The sequence below is a fragment of the Balaenoptera musculus genome, chromosome 6 (genome assembly GCF_009873245.2).
Source record: "Balaenoptera musculus isolate JJ_BM4_2016_0621 chromosome 6, mBalMus1.pri.v3, whole genome shotgun sequence".
Taxonomy (NCBI): domain Eukaryota; kingdom Metazoa; phylum Chordata; class Mammalia; order Artiodactyla; family Balaenopteridae; genus Balaenoptera; species Balaenoptera musculus.
This window is the reverse complement of record NC_045790.1, coordinates 104436308-104460388: the sequence shown is the minus strand read 5'-3', so window position 1 is coordinate 104460388 and position 24081 is coordinate 104436308. Positions and strand designations below refer to the sequence as shown.

The following is a 24081-nucleotide window of genomic DNA, read 5'->3' as shown; positions in this document are numbered from 1 at the left end:
ATGGCAATGCCATTGTATAAAAGTAGAGTGATAAATCTCTTCAGTTTTGAGAAGTAATGATGGAGCTGGGTTTCATTTTTGATATTTTTATCCTTTCACATTAGCTTGTTACTGCCTCTCAGTCCTGTCCCTAGAAACTTTCCATGTGGTATTTCCCCTGTGTCAGACCTTTGACCAACTGGCCCCTCCCTATCATAACAATTTAGAGGCAATGCGGCCTAACTGGACCAACGGGGGGGACTCCATGTTGCTGTTTTTTCATCACTAGACATTCAGCAAGTCCCATTGCTTACTCCCCTACCTGAAATACCAGTGCAGCAAGAAGTATTGGTCAGTGTCTTAATTTATTTCAAGTTGATGATAAAGGAAGAAAAAGACACATTTACCAGAGATGTTAGAATTTCGAGTTTTGGCAGACATGACTCAGGATTTCTTAAAGTAAAAGTGATAGACTCCTTTTGTAAAAAGTCTTCTGGGGTAACTAAAATCAGCTATACCATACCCGACGGATATAAACTAGACACATTTATGAGTCATAGTTTAAAATTAAAATGCATCCAATCTATAATTAGGTTTATGCCTGTACTTTTTTTTTTTTTTTTGGCTGCATATAGTGTCTCTAACACCTCTGAAGAACCAATCTTAAATGGCTTAATTTCTTTAACAGCTTTACAGTTCACCATTAACTGTAGAACTATAAAATGATTTCTGAAGTATCAAGATAATTCTGTTAATTCTGGTAAGCTGTGTTCTCTTGACCCTCTAGTGTAAAACTAACCATTTCTAAGTATAGTTATAATTATAGATATTACTAAAAATTCTTTGAGTATAGAGAGATGAAAGAAGATTGAAGTTGCCAAAGGCTAGATTTGTCTAGATTTGAAATTGCCGAAGACTATATAATGTTTGCTTGTAGCTGTAGACATCCCTTCCATTGCTTTAAAAGTATTGAGAATATCAGGCTTCTTTTTCCCCATGGCTTTGTGCACTTACATGGGATTTTATCAGTTTTCAGTGATGCCCTTAAGCTTAGTCTGCTGCCTTTATAACTTTATGTTCAGAGAACCTGAAAACAGATTCTTAGAATATTGCACCCTTACTAGAAGACTAGTTATTACAGAATGGAATTTGTAGGAGAGTAGGAGAGTTATAGTCTCTATTCAAGGTGTTTGGGTTACTAAAGGATCCCAAGACCTCTTTATAATATGAATCTCATCAGGTGATGTTAGCATAATTGTGTGGGATCAGGTTAAGATGAAAGAATCAGCTTGGATCTAATGTTTTACACGTTACTTCCTCTCCTTTTAAATGGCAGAAAGATTTGCTTTGCCGTTTTCCTTAACCTCACTGCCCTGTTGACGTACTTGTTATCTCTTATAATTTGCTCATTTTGTCTAATTTGGACTTTGTCAAAGTTTTGTTTTTTTCAATTCTTAATTTATTTTTGGCTGCGTTGGGTTTTCATTGCTGCGCGTGGGCTTTCTTTAGTTGTGGCAGGTGGGGGCTACTCTTCATTGCGGTGTGCGGGCTTCTCATTGCAGTGGCTTCTCTTGTTGCAGAGCACAGGCTTTAGGCGCGCGGGCTTCAGCAGTTGCAGCACATGGGCTCAGTAGTTGCGGCACGCGGGCTCAGTAGTTGCGGCACACGGGCTCAGTAGTCGTGGCGCGCAGGCTCTAGGGTGTGCGGGATTCGGTAGTGGTGGCTCACAGGCTCTAGAGCACAGGCTCAGTAGTTGTGGCATGTGCTTAGTTGCTCCCCAGCATGTGGGATCTTCCCGGACCAGGGATCAAACCCGTGTCCCCTGCATTGGCAGGCAGATTCTTAACCACTGCGCCACTGGGGAAGTCCCTGTCAGAGGTTTTTGATCTGCACTAGCAGTTTTTTGTATTTCTGAGCGACTTTGAGGATCCAGTATAACTAAGCATTTGAGACCTGGGCTATACAGTTCTGTAGGATTTGTTTTATCACACCAGATGGCTCCTCTCGCCTTGATGCAGTTCTTTTCAGCTGCATGGGGTGAAAACACAAGATTCATTTGGGTTCCAGGAATTTCTAAGTTTAAGAGAGATCTCTTTAAAAAAATCTGCACTCATTTTCTTTCTCAAAGTTTAAAAAAATAGGCATTGTAACTTTTTGGGAGACATTTTCCTATAGAATTTCAATTTCTCCCCTCCCACAAAACAAACAGGCTGTTCATAGTACATACCTTATGTCTTTCTCTTCCCTCTCTTCACTTGCCACATATTTGCGTAAAATCAAAAAAGGGAAAAAAAGTCTGAGAGCAGGCAGAACTGGAGGACTGGGGCAGGTGAAGAGCATCACACTTATCTCCTCAGGGTTGTCTCTGCAGAAGTGGATCTATCTAACTGCTCGTTTGAAATCACAGAGTACATAGTGAATCTCTTTGGTATGGTTTACTGTTTCACAGGTAAGAGTTCTCCTGTGCCGTCAGTCTTTTTTCCATATTCTAACCCTTTACTTGAAGGCCCTGTAGAAAAACCATTCCCCATAACTACATGCTTCCTGCTAAAGAAGGCACAGGAGAAAAAGCACAGACCTTGCTGCCTGGCAGCCAAGTGTTTGATTCTTAACTCCATTAACTATTACTCTGTGACCTTGGACAGGTTTCTTTATTTTAAAATGTGGGTAATGAATACTTTAGAAAGTTGTTTCATGAGAGAATTTATGTAATGTAACCTGTACAATGCTCAGCACAAAGTGATTGCTTAGTAAATAGTAGTAGTTACTCAGCTTACTAAAATATGTCACAGCACAAACTCCGCTACTCAAAGTGCATTGAGTTCACAGTGAGAATAATGTGTACATGATAGGTCTGAAGAAGTGAACGTAAACACAGTTAAACTCATAAATAGCCATTGAAGTGTAGTATTGGAATCAGTATAGTGTATTTGCTGCAGTGCTAATAATGAGCTGTCTTACTATAAAGTTTATGATTCATTGAAACAGGTATCTTTTTCCCTACCTCTGTCCTTTATCCCTAGCACCTGGAGTGGTACCTGATACTTAGTAGGCAATCAAAAGAAAATCTGTTAAGTGAATTTTTGTAGCTAGCATATTATCTGATCAAATAGAACTGTCTGGTATGCAAGAAGCATTAACAGTGGACATCTCAGAATTCAAGTAATATATATTGAAGATTTAGCTTTGTTAAGGTATTTTATAACTTACTGTGTTATAAGCACTTTCTCATATATGATTTATTTGAACCCTCACAACAGTTCTGTGAGGTAGATAATTGTCCTGTTGTATAAATGAAGAAAGTCTCACGTTTTACCCGTCTCCTCTGACTCTTAAGTCCAGTTACTATCTAGGATGATCATAGGAGCATCTTAGCTGATTTAGTTATTCTGAGCATCACATAGTCTAAGCTTCTTTTGGTGCTTGTGATTTTAAACCAGAAGTATATTTGCTATGAGGCTGATAAATCCAGCTGCTTATTGTATTTATAGTACAATTTGAAACCAGGTGGATAGGGAAACTACAGAGGCACTTGTGGCTAAGGCTAAGATAAACCGCAGCCCTCAGTATGAAGGTAGATTCTCAGGGGTTCACAGAGAAGTTGCCCAAGAGTCCCTTTTCCGTATTGGTGCCAGTGTGAACTTCTGATGCTTTTTGGCAGAAGTTCGCTAGCATGACTCCTGCTAGGTGGAAGACCAGTCCAGAGATCACACCTAGGATTTATAACAATGCTGCAGGCTTTATTTTCCTGCCTTCCCCAGCTGCTAGACCTACATTATCCAGTGCAAACCTGTAGCCACTATCTTTCCAGTGGCCCACTGCCTACTGAGGCACTGAAGAAAAGTGATATCTAGTGATGTTTCTACCATAAATTAGGAGAACAGTGCTCTGTTTTACCTTAGTGCTACATTTACCTGTTCACATTATTGTGGCCTGAGATTTCGCATGGGCCGTGACTTGAAGCATAATGTCTGCTCTCTGCAGAGCCTCAAGGAATTGGGAGAAGGGACTGCCTGGGTATCTTCAGGCTACCCTGGAAATGCTGTCAGCATGAACTCAGTAGCTCAGCTTCACTCAGCTTCATTCCAACTTTGAAATGTTAAGGAGGCCTTCGTGATAACCCAGCTTGGTTATTTTACCTTTGAAGAGCCCAGGTTCCAGGCACATAAATCCTATTTAACACAGTCATGTTCTGGCTTTTCCCCACCCCATCTCCAGGCTAGTGTTTTTGTGAACGGGCAAAGAGTTAGCTTGCATGTAAGGGATGGAGGGAAACTGATGAGCATTTCCTGCCATACGGTGTGTTTCTGGTCACTGATCTAACCTCTAACCAAATAAATGAAGTTAGGCATAATAGACTTCTTTTCAGTGCTTCCATTGTTTAGAATGTTTTATGTACCTTCATGCCCTGATACCAGGTTACTGAGCAGTGAATTTTTTAAAAAGCTCTTTTCTTTGCTTTTGTCATTTTTGTTGCTATCCTCTGTCTGTTTTACTGGTCACTGTAGGAAAAAATGAAATGGCTCACAGTTCCATTGTTTCTAATTTAAAGACTCCAAGATGCCTTTTTATCAGAAAAGCTTTGCTTCCCCGCAAAATTGAAACACCTATGTTAAAGTTCACACAGAAATGTTAAACTTGAGGTTCTTCTTTGAGAAGTAGCAGTGTTTTTCCAGAAACAATTCTGTGATTGCCACATTAAGTAATTTTTTTTAATGAATGAAAATATAAAAAACTGTATGTAATTAATTATATAAAGGAAATAGGCAAGCAGGGCTTATAAGTAACACTGCAGTGCCATATAAATTTATATAGTTTTAAAATAAGAAACTTTGAAGAAGATAAAATGAGATAAATTATTACATCTCCTCTGCTGTTTCCCACCTCATGAATATTGAAACATTTTGGATCTTTTGACTTTTTGACTGTCAGAGCATGAAGAAAAGAAACATGGCCATTGTGATGGTGATATAAAAAGGAATCCGGTGGAAGTCTTCTGTTCACTGCCTGTCCCTTTCATCTCTTTTTAGTAGAATCTGCTGCCTCCAAATGTTGACTGTCTGTAGCAAGCAGATGTCAGTATTTTTATTTTTATTTTTATTTTTTAATAAGAATTAATGGATATAATCTGACTTAGGGAATGAAAGAATTTGTCTAAACATTTTTGCCATTAAATAAAAATGTCTCTGTGGTGATGAGCAGATGTTCATTACAAGCTCTGTTCACTGGACGGAAGTATCAGAAAGTTCAAAAAGAGTTGTTTTGCCTTGTCTTTTCCTATCCAGACTTCCTCTGACTCACTCCCCTCTTCCATTGACCCTCCGCTTCCAAATACTCCTACTTGATACAATGATAGAATAAAACTTAGTTTGCTCTACTCTTAACTTAAAGATTGAAGTCCTAAAAAATAAGCACGGTCCATACCTTTTCTTGGGATTACATTATTTAGCAGTCAGTCAACCTTTGTCATGTCTAACTTTTAAGAGATTCTAATTGTTCATTTACAGTAGTTTGTGCTACCTTGTACGTGAGCTTTACACAGATGCTTGTATTGACCACAGTTAAACATTTTCACATATAAACATGAAAATGAGTGAGTTGTATGCTTTGTGTCATTAAAAAGACATAATTAAGCAAGGCCAGGAACTAGATCACCTATGAAATAAGTACCCATAGTATGTTTGCTTATGTTTATAAATAAAAACATATTAACAGTTCTTTTTGAGGCTTTCCATTTTATGAGTAAAAAGGGGTGATGAAATGAGACCCTGTGTTTTGAATTTGTTGGCAGAGATTAATGTGAAACAATGCAAGTATCTGCTGCAGAGCTCGCCTGGTCAAAAAATAAGTGTGTAGCACTTCAGCCTTTACATGTTGCAGCCAATAAGGAAAGCCCACATAGACATACTGCTGACTGCCATGATTGTACCAGGAAGGAGTGTTGGTGGACTTGCTAAGAGGGTTCTTAAAAGAGAATGGTGAATATGACTTAATTGGATTAGTCAAAGAATTGTTCTCCAAGAGGCATTTGTATGTTGTATGCATTTAAGTAATGCACCAAGTCTTCAAAAGTTTAAAAACCCACTTCCTAGTGGCTTAGAGGAAATAAATTTGGCTATCTAAACGTGGATTTAGTATCTTGTGACATCTTCTCGAATATGGATATTTGTCACTGATCACACATTTGAGTTCTTAATTTTGCTACTCTGGGCCATCTAATCTAACTTTGAAATGTTAAGGCAAGTCAAATAGTTGTACTTAGATAGTATTCTTTGCTGCTTTTTGAAAAAAAGCTATGTAAAACTTGAAGTATATTTCAGTGTTTTTCATATTTGTAGTTTTAATAATTTTGGTTTAGAAAAGAAACAATTAGAAAACTCCAAGGTAACACTGGCAGAATTCTCATCAGTGGGGTAAAGTTTCTATTAATGGTTATCTTGTTGGATGAGTTTATTCAGTTGTAAAAAAATAAAATTGCCGTGCTCAGTGTATTCTTAGTATATCTCAAATTGATGACCTAAGAGAGCCCTAATTTTCCTTAAGAATTGATTAGTGATTAAAATCCCTTCTATAGCGAAAAATTGTTATTGCTAGTGGTCCCAGATTTCCACTCTTTGTCCCCTGCCAAAGGAAAAAGTGCTATGTACCTATTTTGTGCCCTGCGGTGTTATATACATGCTTAATAAGATCCCAGATTGTATGTAGCAGTGGTCATTGATTTGTTTACTGAACGAATGCCTTTGTGCTCCTGTTGTACTTGTGTGCAGAATGGCTCTGTTGACTGTTTACTTAAGTAATCATAGTGCACATAATTTAAAAAGAAAGCAACAAAGCCAAAACCTGAAATCTTCTGGGAGTCTTATTAGTTCACTCAAATGCTGCTCTTCTTTTTATTTTTATTGTTTGGTAATTTGACAGGAACCCCTTGGTCAAACTGTATCTGTCTCTCTTTATCCCATTTTCCCATTAGAAAAGGTTGCGATGAAAGATCCTCCGGACTTATTGGACAGGCAGAAATGCCTGAACGCCTTGGCGTCTCTTCGACATGCCAAATGGTTTCAGGTTGGCTCTTTGTTATTATCTTATTGTTATTGTAGCCTTGTGAAGGGTTCATTTGGAACACCTGCCTCCTAATGGTTTCTGTGTAATATATAAAACGGGGGTACTCTCTGCCTCTTAGGGTTATTGTAGGAGTAAATGCTTTAATTTAGGTAAAGTGCCCAGTATAGCTTCTCCTGTAGTTAATGATACTTAATTATCACATAATCCCTTTTGGCTTAGTACTCTGAATTTCAAATGATAGCTTATAAAATCCAAACATGGGGTGAGAAAAGCTAAAAGTTCAGAGAGTTGCCTGGAAATGGGGTTGCCATGAGGCTATAAAAGCGACTTTAATAATATGCTTCCTTTACTTTAAAACCTGCCTTTCTAAACCATAATTTTACTACTCTTAAGAACTTGATTTTTTTGTTTACTTGACAACTTATGAATGACTAACTAATTAGTATTCATTTTAAAGAACCTATCCGTGATCAGTGTCCTTAAAATGAAGGGTGGATTTCAACAGGGATATTGGAACCATTTCGTTTGTTTTAGGCAAGGGCAAATGGATTAAAATCATGCGTAATTGTCCTCCGAATTCTGCGTGATTTGTGCAACAGAGTCCCCACATGGGCACCATTAAAAGGATGGGTAAGTACTTAAATATGATTAAAAGCAAATTCTGAAGCTATAGTTAGAGGAAATCCTGTAGAAATTATATGTTACTGTAAAATGGCTATATTCTGAGTTAGCTAAGGTGTGCATTATCTATTTTTGTTCTGGAAAAAAATTATGGATCTTTTTATATGAATTCTTTTTTATGAGTATAACTAGTCTCTTCTACTTCATCATATTCATACTATACAGACTGAGCTATTTTTTCTGACAAAAAGTTTCTATACCTGTTAAAAGTGCGTGTCTTCCTGTACTTTACTCTCCACTGATGGTTGATTATTATTCACCTACTGCCCAGGAAAGCCTGCTTGACTGGCACATTTCTCTTTCAGTGCTACTTCCATTTAAAGAAAAAATTACCTGGTATACCAGTATAAGGCTCCCTTACCCTCTTTTTCTTTCTCTTTGAGTATAGACACTTAAAAATAAGTTCATATTAGTAATTGAAGTCAGGTGAATAGTACACTTAACTGTAGTTTATAATGTATATTGCCAAACTTACTTAATTTGGAAATTATTATGCTTGAACCAATTAAGACCCAATAAAGAACATTATAAAACAAGTAAAGCTATAAAAGGGTCATTTTAAATTAATTTAGTAATTATTATTTTGATATTGGCATCGTGAGTTTTTAGTTTATTAAATATGGAGATTTGGTCCTTCTTTAATTCCAATTGTAATAGTTGGGGCAAGATGTCTGAAGTGAAGTCTTACTGTGGTTTGAGTGCTTCCTAGGTTAAGTGGGAGATGGGTGGGCTGGGTTTGAACACTGATTATTTATTGGCTATTACTAACCTATATGAAGGCTTGTTAAAACTTTGTTAAGTCAATTAGATGACTGCAGTTTCTTAAGTAATCCTTTCAGAGTAACTAAAAATAAAGTTTTGGTGACAAAATGTCTTCTGAATATATAATCTCAAAAATGGTTGATTTAAACACTCTGGCCGGGGTAAAAGTTGATAATCAAGTGGGAAAAGTTAATTGGGCCCTAAATGTTAAATGGACTTTAACCTTTTTGGCCTCCATTGTAGATAGAAATGTCAGCTCACATTTAACTGGAATCCTTTTAACACTTGGTGCATGTACTAATTTGTAATTTAATATCTTCTAGCCACTAGAGCTTATATGTGAAAAGTCTATAGGTACTTGTAATAGACCTTTGGGCGCTGGGGAGGCCTTGAGACGAGTAATGGAGTGTTTGGCATCTGGAATTCTACTTCCTGGTAAGGGTTTCAAACTCTGGAGGCAGAAGAATCAGAAAAATTTCATTTTAGTTTAGTTTTCTATTATGTGCTAAGTTTGTCCTCTGCCCAGGGAAATGATGTATAGGAGTTGTTTTGCTTGGAATTTTAGCAACTAAAATGCTTGAATGTTGGAGAAGTGCCATAAAACTCTCTCTCAATAATTGTAATTTATGTTTCATATGTACTAACATAAAAGATACTAATAAGATATTGTGTCTGCTATGAATTTGCTTCACCTAGAGCTTTGAATTTGAAAATGTTTATGTTGAGTTAAAATGTATGAAGTTCATTCTGTTTGCAGTCCGGTGATTAATTTGGAAAAATTAAGTTTGGTCTTATTTTCCATATGTAATCCCTTTAAAGATTTGGGATGATTCATCATGCCGTTTCTGAATTCTCAGAGTTAAAACCCAATTTTGACCTTAGATGTACAAGTGACTTCTAGTAAAATAAGGACATTTATATGCTAACATACTGAAAATGAGTGTCCTTTTTACTCCATTTAAATTGAGCAGATTTTTAACCTCGTTCCTTAGTTTTTTTTTTCTTTTTCTTTTTCTCTTCATTCTTTTCTTTCTATTTTGTGTTAGTTTATTGAATTCTAAACTCAGTTCTGAATGATACTTGAGTTTTTCTTTTGCCTTTGCCAAAGGGGGTCCTGGTCTTCATGATCCTTGTGAGAGGGACCCAACAGATGCTCTGAGCTATATGACCATCCAACAAAAAGAAGATATTACCCACAGTGCACAGGTATGAGATGGGCCATATCACTGTGGTCTGTTAGAGGGATATCATGTAATTTATTTAAACACTTTATTCTTGCCTGCTGTTAGGGACTTTTGTCATCATAATAATAGTATTTGATGAATGTGTTTTTAGCTAGATGTTCTAAGGGCTTTATGAATGGAACATTTGAAATTTGAATAAATACAATCTTTTGTTCTTTAGCATGCACTCAGACTATCAGCCTTTGGCCAGATTTATAAAGTGCTGGAAATGGACCCCCTTCCATCTAGTAAGCCTTTTCAGAAATATTCCTGGTCAGTTACTGATAAAGAAGGTGAGTGTGCAAGTTTTTTATTGGGGTTGGATGTGGGCAGTGATGGAGATGGCCATGGGATGCGTCTCTTGTTAGAGCTGAGAGAACTTAATTTTTAACCCAAGTCATATAAGAACGTTTATTGGTTTTCTTCTGTCCCATTAGTGACATCAGCTTGCTGTCATTTATTCTTATTAGTGACGAACTCATTTGGTTTTGTTGATCAGATTCCATTACTGCATAGACTTAGGGACAACACTTTGAGAACCGCTGGTCTGAGGTGAAGAGAAAAGTCACAAACAAGGAGGAGACGTTGTCACGGTCACTCATCAGTTTGATGATCTTGTCATAATTGGAAGTGTTATGTAACCAAGAAAGAGAAAACAAAAACATAGAGGAGGAGAAAAGTGTATTGGAAAATTCAGGACTGTCTTCCATTTGTACTAGTCTGTGTGAACTCAGATTAGAGTTTCAGCAGGAAGAGCACAGGCATTAGTGTCAGTGCGACCTGGTTCCAGTCATAGCCCCCCTGCTTACTAGCTTTAGCTCTTGAGCGATTAGTTCATCACTTTATGTACTGATATTATTCCAACCTTATTGGCTGTTGTCAGATTAAAATGCTCAATTCAGTGCCTGGAAACAGTAGATACTCAAATGCAAATCCACTTACTCTTCTCATTATGCCACAAAAAACATTCCTCCCTCCCTCCCTTCCTTCCTTCATCTCTATTTATACTAGAAGGTGGGATGTTTAACACCATATTTTCACCTGGGACAACCCACCTACCACAAATGATATTATTCTAATAATTTTTATATGACAAAAATAGTGCAGTGGCCCAATCTATTTATTTAAACACTGGAATTCCAGTGGGTCTAAAGACTTTTCAGGGAGTCCACCAGATCAAAATTATTTCATAATAATACTAAGGCTTTGTTTTTTCACCCTTTCCACTCTGTCTTTCATGAGTGTACAGTTGTCAAGAAGCTGTATATGACCTGTGATGGCATCGTCACTCTGATGGCTAATGAAATTTTTTGTATATTGCATTAAAATTTTTTTGTTTTAATTTCTAATATGCTAAATATTGATAGATATTACCCACAAAACAAAGTTTTTTGGGTGCTCAATAATTTTTTAAGAGGGTAAAGTGGTCCTGAGACTGAAAAGTTTGAGAATCACTGCCTTACACTGTAAACTCCTCAAGGGTAAGGAATCCTCCAGACCTCACCACATAACTATTACAAAAGCAATGCTCAAGAAATGTTGTGGAATGAAAGCTGTTTTCTTCCAGAGGGTGCTCACACAGCAGCAAAGAATTTTTGAAAGAGATTCACATAGCCATGTCTCTGGATTGAATGACTGAATAAATATATAATAAATGATTGAATAAATATATTTCAAATATATGTGTAGATTCTTATGGTTAATAATGAAAAATTTTATTTCAGTCACTGAATTCATAGCAGTTCTTTTGGTTTTGTATTTTTTCTTTCTCTAGATAGTAAAAGTATATCTATTGTTAACGTGACTTAGTCTTTTTTGTTTTTTGTTTTTTTTTTAACATCAACAGTCTTTCTCAAGAGTTTGGGAACTGCTGGTCTGTCAATTTATAGCTTAAAATAGAACCAGACAGTTGGTGTTTCCATTTGAGCCCTGTCAGTTACTAGCTGCATGACTTGGGCAGGTCACCTACCCATTCTGTGCCTTAGCTATAAGATGAGGGAGCCAAGGTCATTGCCTCCAGACACTTGCTGCAGTCTTCCTCATACTTTCATGTTTTTACCACCTAGCCTCCTGACATTTGCTTTTAAACTTTATTCTTAGAATTCTTGGTGATTTCAATATGCATTTAGATGATTTTTTTTTTTCTTCAGAATTTTGACTTCTTAATTCCTTGACTTCCTCTCCCACAAATACCTTGTCTTCTACCTTACCTCAGGTGCCCATTCTGTGGACATATCCTAGACCTTGTCTTCAGTAACTGTACCTGTGCCTTCTCCCTAATTCATTCTCAAGAATCCCACTTTGTAAACCACCTCTCATCATCATACTGTTGGGAGCAGTACTCCTGCTCCAATTCTTGAACCTCACCACTGATTCTGTTAACTTTTCATAGTCCCTCTCCTTCCTCATGTTCTCACTTCTGTCCCTTCTCTGCTTATATTCACGTGGTCCGTCATTAATGATCACGTCCTAGCATATACCTTCACTTTGTTGATCCTCTCCTCCTGGCAACTCTGGTTGAAATCCAACTGTGTGCCTACACCAGGTTGTTGGACATCATTGGAGAAAAAAATACATAGTCATCTTAACTGTTTTCCCTTTAAGTTTCAGACATTAACCTTAAGTAGACTGTTTGTGTTGGCTGGAAATCATCCTGTAAAGTCTAGAGTTCCCCAGTTTTCCTAGACAACTGTTGCAAATCTTGTGTCATTTCACACTTCCCTCCCCAGCCCTCCCTCTCATCTGATGACCTTATTTGCTGGAAGTACTCATGTGCTTTGCTTTCCCTCCCTTGACTGAAGAAAGACCAGCCTTTCTACTTGTCCACTATATCACATTCCCTTTTGTCTACAAATGGACATTATTCTAGCAGTTCTTTCTTTTCTCACCAGCATCATTTCCTCCTTTTCTGCTTTTCTACTGGATCATTCTCATCAGCATAAAAACCTGCTATAATGCCTCGCATTTGAAAGACAAAGCTTAACTCCCCCTTGATTCTGCAGCTTCCTCCAACAGGGTCCCATTTCTCTGCTCCCCTTTATAGCAGTACTTTCAGAAAGAGTGGCCTATTGTTTCTTTCTCCTTTTGCACACTTCCTTTAAAACTTATTCTAGGGGCTTCCCTGGCGGCGCAGTGGTTAAGAATCTGCCTGCCAATGCAGGGGACACGGGTTCGAGCCCTGGTCCGGGAAGATCCCACATGCTGCGGAGCAGCTAAGCCCGTGTGCCACAACTACTAAGCCTGCACTCTAGAGCCCACGAACCACAACTGTTGAGCCCACATGCTGCAACTACTGAAGCCCTCACTCCTAGATCCTGTGCTCCGCAACAAGAGAAGCCACCACAGTGAGAAGCCCGCGCACCGCAACGGTGAGTGGCCCCCACTCACCGCAACTAGAGAAAGCCCGTGCACGGCAACAAAGACCCAACGCAGCCAAAAATAAATAAATTAATTAATTAAAAAAAAAAACTTATTCTAATCAGCCTTTCTTCCTCGTCACTCTACCTAAGTCTCTCCTGTGACCTTCACGTTATTACGTTCAGTGGTTAGCTTTCAGTACTCATCTTAGGCAGCTTTTCAGCAACATTGGACACAGATGAACACTTATTTCTGCTATATTTAGTTATGAGATATAGCACATATATAGAAAAGTATAAAATATGTATCATTTAAAAAGTATTTATTTTGGGCTTCCCTGGTGGCACAGTGGTTAAGAATTCACCTGCCAATGCAGGGGACATTGGTTTGAGCCCTGGTCCGGGAAGATCCCACGTGCCACGGAGCAACTAAGCCTGTGCGCCACAACTGCTGAGCCTGTGCTTTACAGCCCGCGAGCCGCAACTACTGAAGCCTGCACGCCTAGAGCCCCTGCTCCACAACAAGAGAAGCCACCGCAATGAGAAGCCCGCACACCTCAACGAAGAGTAGCCCCTGCTCGCCGCAACTAGAGAAAGCCCCCACGCAGCAACAAAGACCCAACACAGCCAAAAATAAATAAATAAATTTAAAAACAAGTAATGATTTAACAATTCCATATAATCACCATCCTAGTTAAGAAACGGAACATTGTCACCTCAGAAGCCATTTATTTATCCTGTACCTCACCTCCCTGCCCCATGAACTACGATTCCTGATTTTTTAAAAATCGTTTCCTTGATTTTCTTTAAAGCTTTTCCACCTTTGTATGCTTTTTTAAACAATTTAATTGGATATTGCCTAGAACTTTATAGAAATGGAATCATACTGAGTTTAATCTTTTGTGACTGACGTCTGTCTGTCCAGCATTGTTTGGGATATATTCATGTTACTGCATATAGCTATAGTGCATTTTTACACCTATATAGTATCCATTATGAATATACTACAACTTATCCTTTGTGCTTTTGAAGGACATTAGGATTCTTTTTATTTTTTGGCAGCCACCCACATTGTTGCTGGGAGCCTTCTTATTCATGCCTCCTGGAGTATAGGTCCAGGAGTTACTTTGGGCCAGTATATGACCTAGGAAGTGGTATATATAGCAATTTATATTCCCACCAGCAGTGTATGAAAGTTCCTGTTGTTCTGTATCCTCAACAACATTTGGTACTGTCAGACACTTTTTCTTTCTTTTTTTAAAAAATAAATTTATGTATTTATTTATTTCTGGCTGTGTTGGGTCTTTGTTGCTGTGCACAGGCTTTCTCTAGTTGCAGCGAGCAGGGGCTACGCTTCGTTGCGGTGCGTGGGCTTCTCGTTGCGGAGCACGAGCTCTAGGTGCGCCAGCTTCAGTAGTTGTGGCACGCGTGCTCAGTAGTTGTGGCTCGCGTGCTCAGTAGTTGTGTCTCGCAGGCCCTAGAGTGCAGGCTCAGCAGTTGTGGCGCACAGGCTTAGTTGCTCCGTGGTATGTGGGATCTTCCCGGACCAGGGCTCAAACCCGTGTCCCCTGCATTGGCAGGCAGATTCTTAACCACTGTGCCACCAGGGAAGTCCGTAAGACACTTTTTCTGGTGTGAAATACTACTTTTTTTTGACTTCTAGGTCATTACTTTATCTTGGGTCTGCTATCCCACTGCCCTTTCCGCAGCTGTCTTTGTTCTTCCTCATCTTCCTGATTTCTGAATATTAGTATCCCAGGGTACAGGCCTCAGACCATTTCTCTTTATTTACACCCGTTTAGACTCTTTAGGAGATCTTATCTAGTCTCTTGTCTTGAAGTACTTTCTATTCAGTGAAGATTCCCAAATGTATGTCTTCACTCTGGACTCCCAGCCCTTGACCTCAGCCCCAGCTATCCAAGTGCCTCCTCACTGTCTCCACACGGATGTCTAACAGACATCTCAAACTTAAGATGTCCTGTCCTTACTCTACTTCTCGTCTGTTCTTTCCATAGTTATCACCATCCCAGTCTTTGGAAACTCTATGCATCTCTGTGCTCAGGCCAAAAACCTTCACCCTTGAATCTTCTCTTTCTTTCATCCATATCCAAACCATCAGCAAATCCTGGCTGTTTTACTTTCAAAGTGTGTCCAGTATTCAGCTATTTGTTTAATTTCTTCACTGCTACCATCCTGGCCTAAACTACTGTTATCTCTTACCCTTGTTATTGCAGTATCTTCCCTATCTGGTCTTCCTTGCCCCTCTTGTCTGTTCTCAACAAAGCAGCAGTCTCTTTTTGTTCCCCTTAACATTTTATCTATAATTACAGATTCATAGGAAGTTGCAAAGATAGTACAGAGAGGTCCCGTGGACCCTTCACCTGGTTTCTCCCAATGGTTACATCTTATGCAACTAGAGGAGAACATGGAAACCAAGAAATTGATGTTTATACAATGTGTGTATAGGTTTTATGCCGTTTTATCACATGTGTAGGTTTGTGTAACCACCATAGCAATCAAGACACAGAACTATTTCAACACCACAAAGATCTCGTTTATGCTGCCCCTTTATAGTAACACCATTCCTCTTCCCACAGTCATCCCCAAGCCTTGGAAACCACTAACTTTTCTCCATCTCTATAATTTTGTTATTTCAAGGGTTTTATGTCAATGAAGTTATCATTATGTGATCTTTTGAGATCCTCATCCCCCCACTCAGCATAATGCCCTTGTGGCCCATCCAAGTTGTTGGCATGTGTCAATAGTTTTGTTCCTTTTTGCTGTTAAGTAGGATTCCATGGCATGAATGAGTCAGAGTTTGGTTTAACAATACACCTATTGTAGGACATTTTGTTTGTCTCCAGTTTTGGGCTATTACAAATAAAGGTGCTGTGAACAATCTTGTGTAGGTTTTTGTGAGCAATACACAAAAACGTAGATTTTTGTGTGTTAGATTAGCCAGCAGTTTTCCTTTGTTGAAATGTTTCATCAAGTTTTGGTTCTAAGGTTATGCGGGTCTTATGAGTTGGGAAGTGTCCATCCTTCTTTTTCTGTTCCTTGGAAGAGTGTGTGTAAGATTGATGCTATTTCTTCCTTAAATGTTTGGAAGAATTTATCAGTGAAGCCATTTGGGCATGAGGTTTTCTTTAAGGGAAGGTTTTAAATTATGGATCTAATTTCCTTAATAGGCATCGAACTATCATCTTCTTATGAGAGTTTTGGTAAATTGTGTTTTCTAGGAATTTGTCCATTTAATCTAAATTTAAAAATAAACTAATTTATAAGATCCTTTTATCTTTTTATTGTCTGCAGTATTGATGTCCTCTCTTATACGTTTTGTACCTCCTTTTTTTCTGATCGCTCTCGCTAGAGGTTTATCAGTTTTTTTTAGTCTTTAAAAAGAAATCAACTTTTGACTTTGTTGATCATCTCCTGGTATATGCTTGTATTTTATTTCATTGATTTCTGCTCTTATCCTTTGTTTTTCCTCACTACCTTCTTTGGGTTTAATTTGCTGTTCTTTTTTAAATGTTTTGAAATAGATGAATACATGATTGGCGTTTTTTTTAAGCCTCTTATGTTATCATATATACTATTAAGACTAAGTTTTCCTTTATGCCCAGATTTATGTGCTTTATACTCTTTTTACATTAGCATTTTCATTATCAGTTAGTTAAAACTATTTTTTAATTTTCCTGTTATCAGTTCTTTGACATGTAAGCCATTTCGATGTCATTGCTTAATTTCCAGATAAATGAGGATTTTTTATTTATCTCTTTATTTTTTTATTTTTTTAATTAGTTAATTTTTTTAATTTTTGGCTGCGGTGGGTCTTTGTTGCTGCACGCGGGCTTTCTAGTTGTGGTGAGCAGGGACTACCCTTTGTCGCGGTGCACGGACTTCTTATGGCAGTGGCTTCTCGTTGCGGAGCAAGGGCTCTAGGCGCACAGGCTTCAGAAGTTGTGGCACGCAGGCTCAGTAGTTGTGGCTTGTGGGCTCTAGAGCGCAGGCTCAGTAGTTGTGGCTCACAGGCTTAGTTGCTCTGTGGCATGTGGGATCTTCCCGGACCAGGGCTCGAACCCGTGTCCCCTGCATTGGCAGGCGGATTCTTAACCACTGCGCCACCAGGGAAGTCTGTTATCTCCTTATTTTTGAGCTCATTTATTCTACTGTGATCTGAGAACATGCTTTGTGTGATTTTTTTCCTTTGGTAGTTCTTGAAACTTCATTTATGGCTCAGCACATGGTCAGTTTTTATAAATGATTCATACTTTGAAAAGTATGTATATTCTGTAGGTGGTAGAGCTAGAATATTCTTTACATGTCAGGTCACATTTGTTCATTGTGTTGTTCAAATCTTATATACCCGTATAGACACACACACAGACACACACACACACACACATTTTTTTTTTTTTTAACTTGTTCTCTTAATTGCTGAGAGAGGTATGCCAATTCCCCTCTATTGTGGATAGTCTGTTTCCCCTTGCAGGTCTGCCAGTTTTTAATTTCTACAATTTTGGCTCTTTTATAGTTTCAGATTTTCTGCCACAAATTCTTCTTGATTTTTTTTTTCTTTTTGAGCATCATAATCATTCTTTTTAATAAAGTTTGTTTCTGAAAGAATGCTTCATCATCTGGGTCTCTTTGGGATCTGTTTCTGTTTTCTGCTGCTTCTCATGATTTTTGATCACAGTATCTTGTCTTCTCATGTACCTGTGTTTTGTTTTTGTTCTGAGTGATGGAGACTTAAATTTAAAAATTTTGGAGGGAATTAAAACCTAGAGTAATGATATAGTGCTCCAGGGAGGATTTATATTTGTTTCTGGGAGATGACTAGTAGAATTGGCAATCTGGATCATATTAATGCAATCAGGGATTAAGGTGATTTGAAGGTGGGCTTCAGTCCTTGTGAGATCCAGACTATTTCTACTTCATTTACTTCTAGCATGTGGCATTGCAGAGGCCCAACCCACAGCGTGGGGAATTCACCAGGCCTTCCCCTTTTGGAGGTCCTTAAAGTCCAGTTTTTGACCCCTGAGACCTGGGTGCCTGAGGTGCTCTGTTCAGTTCTTAGTGGCTTTTTCTGGATGTGGAAGATACCCCCAGGGGAAATGTGGCCCCCAGAGCAGGGTTTCCTTTGTCTCTCGGATCTTGGCTCTATAATTCTTTGTTGCCCAGGAACAGACATTTGGTCCACCTTTTCTGGTTGCTCTCATCTATTTCAAGTGAGTTACTTTCTCGTACTAGAAGTGGAACTTGTGTATTTTGCAGAAGTTCCTCTGGTGAATTAGTGGCAGCTAAGGTTGAGAGCTACTGCTCCTGCTCATCTTCTGCTCCTGTCCCGTCCTTGTCACGCCACTCTAACCACTCAGGCCTGTATGCTATGTCTTAGCATGTTCCTGCCTTAAGACCTTTGTACTTGATGTTCTCTCTTCCTGGGGCTCTTTCCCCAAATAGCGGAATAGCTTACTCTTTTACTTTCTTTAGATCTTCATCAGAAAGCTACCTTATCTATAAGTGATACCTTTCTGACGGGCATCACATGTAAAAAAAATAGCAACACATCCTCCTCCTTAAGCCTCTTATTTTTCTCCATTGTGCTCGGGACCATATGACATGTTGGGCTTAGTCTCCACGACCAGATGCAAACTCTTTAAGAACAGGGACGTTGTTTTGTTCTCTATTATATGTCCAGCACCTAAAATTGTCCTGAACATAGAAAAACTATTAATATTTGTTGCTGGATGAATACGTGAATGAAATTGTAATGAGGATGATGAAAGTACAGGCTTCATAGGGTGCTTGTGAGGCTTAAATAAATTAATCCATATAAGGTATTAAGAACAGTGCCAGGCATATGGTAAACCTTCACCTATTGTTTTAAAAAATTGTTGCCTCCGAAATGGTCACTTCTTGTTTCTAGATACTGTAGATGTTGAAAACAACTTGCTTTTTGTAACACAAGCCCATCCCCCCCAACCCCCTGCTCCTCCCCATTACTATTATGATTAGCTCCAGATTTTACAGCCCTTATCCAAGGGCAGGGATGGTAGAAGGAAGCTTAATCCATGAAGCTCTATTCACGTAGCTGGAGGATTTAGAGAATAGATCCATATGTCTATGCCAGCTGGTGAATTCCAGGCAATCAGGGAGCAGCTTTTAATGTAACTTAATGAGTGGGAGAGTGATTGAATAGATGTTGTTCCTTTTTAACTTTATCTCTTAAAGACTGCATTCTGGGAGACTGGCAAACTCACAGTTTTATGTAATGCAAATGAAATACAATACTAAGCAGATATAAGCAGATATTGCCTTCTGTTGAAGAGAGCACATCAAGATTGATTGACCTGAGTGGTAAGTATTGACTCAAGCAAATGCTGAAGTCAGTGTTTACCCCAAGGGACAATAAATCTTGATGATCAGAGAATATGTAGTTAATCTCAGTGTTATTACAAGGTTTCACTAAGAAGTATCTGGAAATCTTATGGCATGAATCTTTTGAGCATACCTTTCCTTTAGGAAAAACCCAGCAACCAACTCTTACATTGAAAACACAGAGTTCTTTAAAGTGGTACTTGGACAGGTTGATGAGCGTTTCTCTGATTGTTTTTATCTTGGACAGCAAAGCTCCTGCCTTATGTCTTGATGGCATTATTAACTAGCTGCTTTATCTAAGAAATTGATTAATATTAGTTCAGTTAGTTTTTGTTCCATACCCATTATGTTGTTTCTGAGTCTTATGTTAGATAGTTTATAAGATAACAGACAAGGAGAAAATATCTTTGACCTTCATAGAACACTAAGGAAACACAAGGTCTCTGTATATGAAATAGTCAATGACACAAGACTACGTATGACACTTTATATTTCTGATACCATAGAAACTCTTCTAAAAAGTTGAGATGAGAGGGAAACTGAAGAAAACTTCATGGGGAAGATGAACTGTAAATAAAATCTTGAATAGAAATTTGAACAGGCAGACAGAAGAATATGTCATAGTATGAGAAATAATCATATTTCCGTAAGCATAATATTTAACATGTGGACTTTAAAAATTAATAGTATAGGGGCTTCCCTGGTGGCACAGTGGTTGAGAATCTGCCTGCCAATGCAGGGGACACGGGTTCGAGCCCTGGTCTGGGAGGATCCCACATGCCGCGGAGCAACTAGGCTCGTGAGCCACAATTGCTGAGTCTGCGCGTCTGGAGCCTGTGCTCCGCAACAAGAGAGGCCGCGATAATGTGAGGCCCGCGCACCGCGATGAAGAGTGGCCCCCACTTGCCGCAACTAGAGAAAGCCCTCGCACAGAAACGAAGACCCAACACAACCATAAATAAATAAATAAACCCAAAGTTTAAAAAAAACAAAACAAAACAAGCAACAAAGCCTTACACCACCCCAGTCTAAGGGGCTGGTGAAAAGGTACATTCGGTGGATACAACCTGGTGCACAACCCTTTAAAAAAAAAAAAAAAATTAATAGTATAATAAATGTGAACTTATAGAAATATTTGAAGAGACATAAGTGAAAATAAATCTTACTGCCAGAGATAACCACCTTTAACATTTTGATACATATCTTTCCAGACTTTTTTCTGTTTGTGCATATACAGATGTGAATATTATGCATAGATATTTGTATGTGTATATGTGAATAAATGGGAAGATAAATATTTATAAAAAGGGATAATATTGTTTCATAAAGATTCACTTAAAACTTTTTGCTATTACAAGATTATAAATATTTAATTGATCAGTGAAAGGGTCTTATGGTCCTTGTGATTCCTAAGATTTTTCCTTCCTGAACATATTAGGTACATTTGGTAGAGTAAGTAGAATCATTGTTTTGACTGATAATGAATCTCTTGTAATTGTTTAGGTGCTGGGTCTTCAGCTCTGAAGAGGCCATTTGAAGATGGATTAGGGGATGATAAAGATCCCAATAAGAAGATGAAACGAAACTTAAGGAAAAGTGTGTAAAATCTTTATTCTTATAGATGTCAACTAGAAAGGATTTATGTCTCAGGAAAATAAAAATTAAAAAGTGAAGAATTTGATTGATTTGAATTGGAGTTTTAAGAAACTGACTGAATAACTTTTGTTTCCAAGCATCATTTGCTTAAAATATACTGACAAACTAAAATTAATGTATAGCTATGGTAATGCATATTACTTTTACAATGATGTTAGCATAATTATTTAAGCAGTAATTTTAGAATTACTTACGAAGTGAAGTTAATTTATATGTGCGTTTTGAAATTCTTTTTAAAATCTGAATTTATAGTGGTCACTAGGAACCTACAGAAACATAGATTAAAGCAAAATGGTTTAACTTCTGATCTTATTCCTCTTTCTCTTACAGTTCTGGATAGCAAAGCAATAGACCTTATGAATGCACTAATGAGGCTAAATCAGATCAGGCCTGGGCTTCAATATAAGCTCTTATCTCAGTCTGGCCCTGTCCATGCCCCAGTCTTCACAATGTCTGTAGATGTGGATGGTACAACATATGAAGCCTCAGGACCATCCAAGAAAACAGCAAAACTTCACGTAGCAGTGAAGGTACAGTATTTCTTTTACTCAACAGTGCTTTGTTATTTTATGTTGTAAATAAGGTGCTTGTTTATCTATAATAAATTAACAGAATTTTTCAAGATTTTAATGACAATAACATACAGTCTTTTGTCACCTCTGGATCACAAAACTCTTCTTTTTTTGGTTATAAAATGTGTTGATCATATAAAATTTGCAAAACACAAAAAAGTAAAAAAATAAAAACTATGTTGGTTGCTTATCTCTGAGGCAGTTCATTAATATTTGTATATAGTATATACGTCCAGTCTTTTTCTGTTTCTTTTTTTTAGGTTGAGCTCACAGTGTATATGTAGTTTTATGCTCTGATTTTGTTTTTTTTTTTTTCATTTCACATGTCATCAGTGTTTTTCTACGTTATTAAAATCTTCATAAATAATTTTTAATGGCTGTATGATTAACATGATATAGATGTACTATTGTTTGTTTAAACATTCCCCTATCATTGGATATTTTGCTGTTTGCAGATTTTTTCTGTCATAAATAAATTTAATGTGTTTTTTTTGCATGTGGTGCCTTTTCTGTATTTCAGAATATTTCCATAGAGAATAAGACCCACGATTGAACCAGTCAATTATGCATATAGGTTTATAGAAAATTCTTAAATATTGGAATCTCTCCATGACTACATTTGACCTCTCGCAGACAAATGTGAAAATGTCAAAGATCAAGTAGATGGAAGATCACTTTTCACTAAAGAAAAGTTCTGTTATGTTACAGTATGACATAAGATGTAATTGGTCTGTTTTCATAGTCATTCCAGTTTGCAAGTATTATTAATGTAGATGCAAACATTATCCTAGATGCTAAGGATACAGCAGTGATCAAAATAAAGTCCTTGCCCTCCTGGAGCTTGCATTCTAGTGAGGATAGAATGGGGAGAAAGACAGCGGGATATACAAATGGGTCAATTATTTGTCAGGTAGTAATAAGCACAATGCAGAAAAATAATAACTAAGCTGTAAAATTATAGGACAGAATGTTATGTTTTTTACAAAAGGGGTACTTTTTAAGTATGTTGAAATAGTATGAGTTTAAAATGAGGCAGAAAAAGAAAACTAAGAATGAGGGAAAAAGTGAATTTAGGAATAAGGCTAAAAATACATTTTAATAACTTAGCTGTAAAGTATGCTGAGAATGAGTCACAAATTTGGATATAAGTTCTCTGACCCAGAAAGCTTTTGAAATATCAATATCAATTCACTGTCTATGACGTAAGAACAGAAGGAGGAGCGTGGCTGCCCAGCAGCACGTACCCTAAAATGATGAAGATTAGTGGCCGGTCTTCCCTTTCCTCCTCTAGTCCTTTTTCCTGACTGTCCCTCACAAAGGACACCTTTAAGGACATAATCAGCCATATTCCATGAAAAGAATCTTAATCATTGTGGGGAAAAGATCGGCTGAAGGGGACAACGGGTAAAGCCCCTCTGCAGAGGTTCCGGAGCCATCGGCTCTCTACTGTGCGGAAGCCACGAGTATGACTTTCTCCTGAGTGGAGAGCCATGGGGTAGGGTGTGCTGCATGTTTTCACTCTTGGCCCCTTGTCTTTGAGGGTATCAACTTTCTCAGCCTCGACCCCTGTCCAGGAGAAAACAGGCATGGTTACCCTGGATTTTCCAGTCACCTTGTTTCCAAGAATCATTTTGTGATTTTTCAGCTCAGTTGATGTGTTTATTAGGTTTGATTTGTTTGGCAGGCATTTGAAACTCACTTTTCTTTGGTATACCAGTTTTTTTGGCCTTAATATATGTTTTTTTAACTTTTTATTACGAGAATTTTCAAACACGAAGTAGAATAATGCAGTACACATCCATGTGCCCATTACAGAACTTCATCAATTTGTCATCATTTTGCTAATCTTGCAGAAACAAGTGTTAATTATAATCAGAGATAAAACAGGATTCAAACTTCGTGGAAAAGAGTAAAATATACTTTTTTACCAACAGTCAAATGGTGAAGGTGGGCAGAAACATTGCATGGTGCAACATGGTAAAGTAAATAGAGGGTTATGGTCCTTAATAGAAGGATGCATCTTGCATGAAAGGAGGTGGGACATATTTTATAGGCCCCTCTTCATGCTGCAGGAAGAATCATGGCCTTAATATTGATTCCAAACAAGCTGGATCTAGAAGTCCAAAAACTCCATATTTTTTTCTTTTTACTTCTGTAGCATATGTTAGTTAATAATCTTAGAATATGTGTTCATAGAAAAATAATTTGAAAAGTTTTTGTTAGTTGTGCTGTATTGCAAGTGCACTTCTAATATCCTTTGAGACTATCCATCAGTTATATAAAATATTTATAAATGTATTGAAATATGTTGCTACAAAAACAATAAATGAATCTGATATGTGAGAAAAGGGCAGAGAGAAGTGGTGTTAAATAATTCACATTAGACTTTTAACTGTCTGTATTAAATTGGGA

The 24081-nt window shown here is 37.8% G+C and overlaps 1 protein-coding gene across 7 annotated transcripts in view; it reads left to right on the top strand.

Annotated features, from left to right (window-relative positions):
* LOC118896555 (spermatid perinuclear RNA binding protein) overlaps positions 1 to 24081 on the top strand; it is a 192869-nt gene that overhangs the window by 137700 nt on the left and 31088 nt on the right. For all 7 annotated transcript variants that reach the window (XR_005020205.1, XR_005020204.1, XM_036854472.1 and 4 more), the window contains exons 6-12: positions 6950 to 7041; positions 7576 to 7671; positions 8808 to 8919; positions 9593 to 9690; positions 9889 to 10000; positions 20945 to 21037; positions 21428 to 21627. Coding sequence is in view for 5 of the 7 variants with exons in the window: in XM_036854472.1 (XP_036710367.1) it covers positions 6950 to 7041; positions 7576 to 7671; positions 8808 to 8919; positions 9593 to 9690; positions 9889 to 10000; positions 20945 to 21037; positions 21428 to 21627 (803 nt within the window). In the remaining 2 variants the exon portion in view is untranslated. The remainder of the gene's footprint in view (positions 1 to 6949; positions 7042 to 7575; positions 7672 to 8807; positions 8920 to 9592; positions 9691 to 9888; positions 10001 to 20944; positions 21038 to 21427; positions 21628 to 24081) is intronic.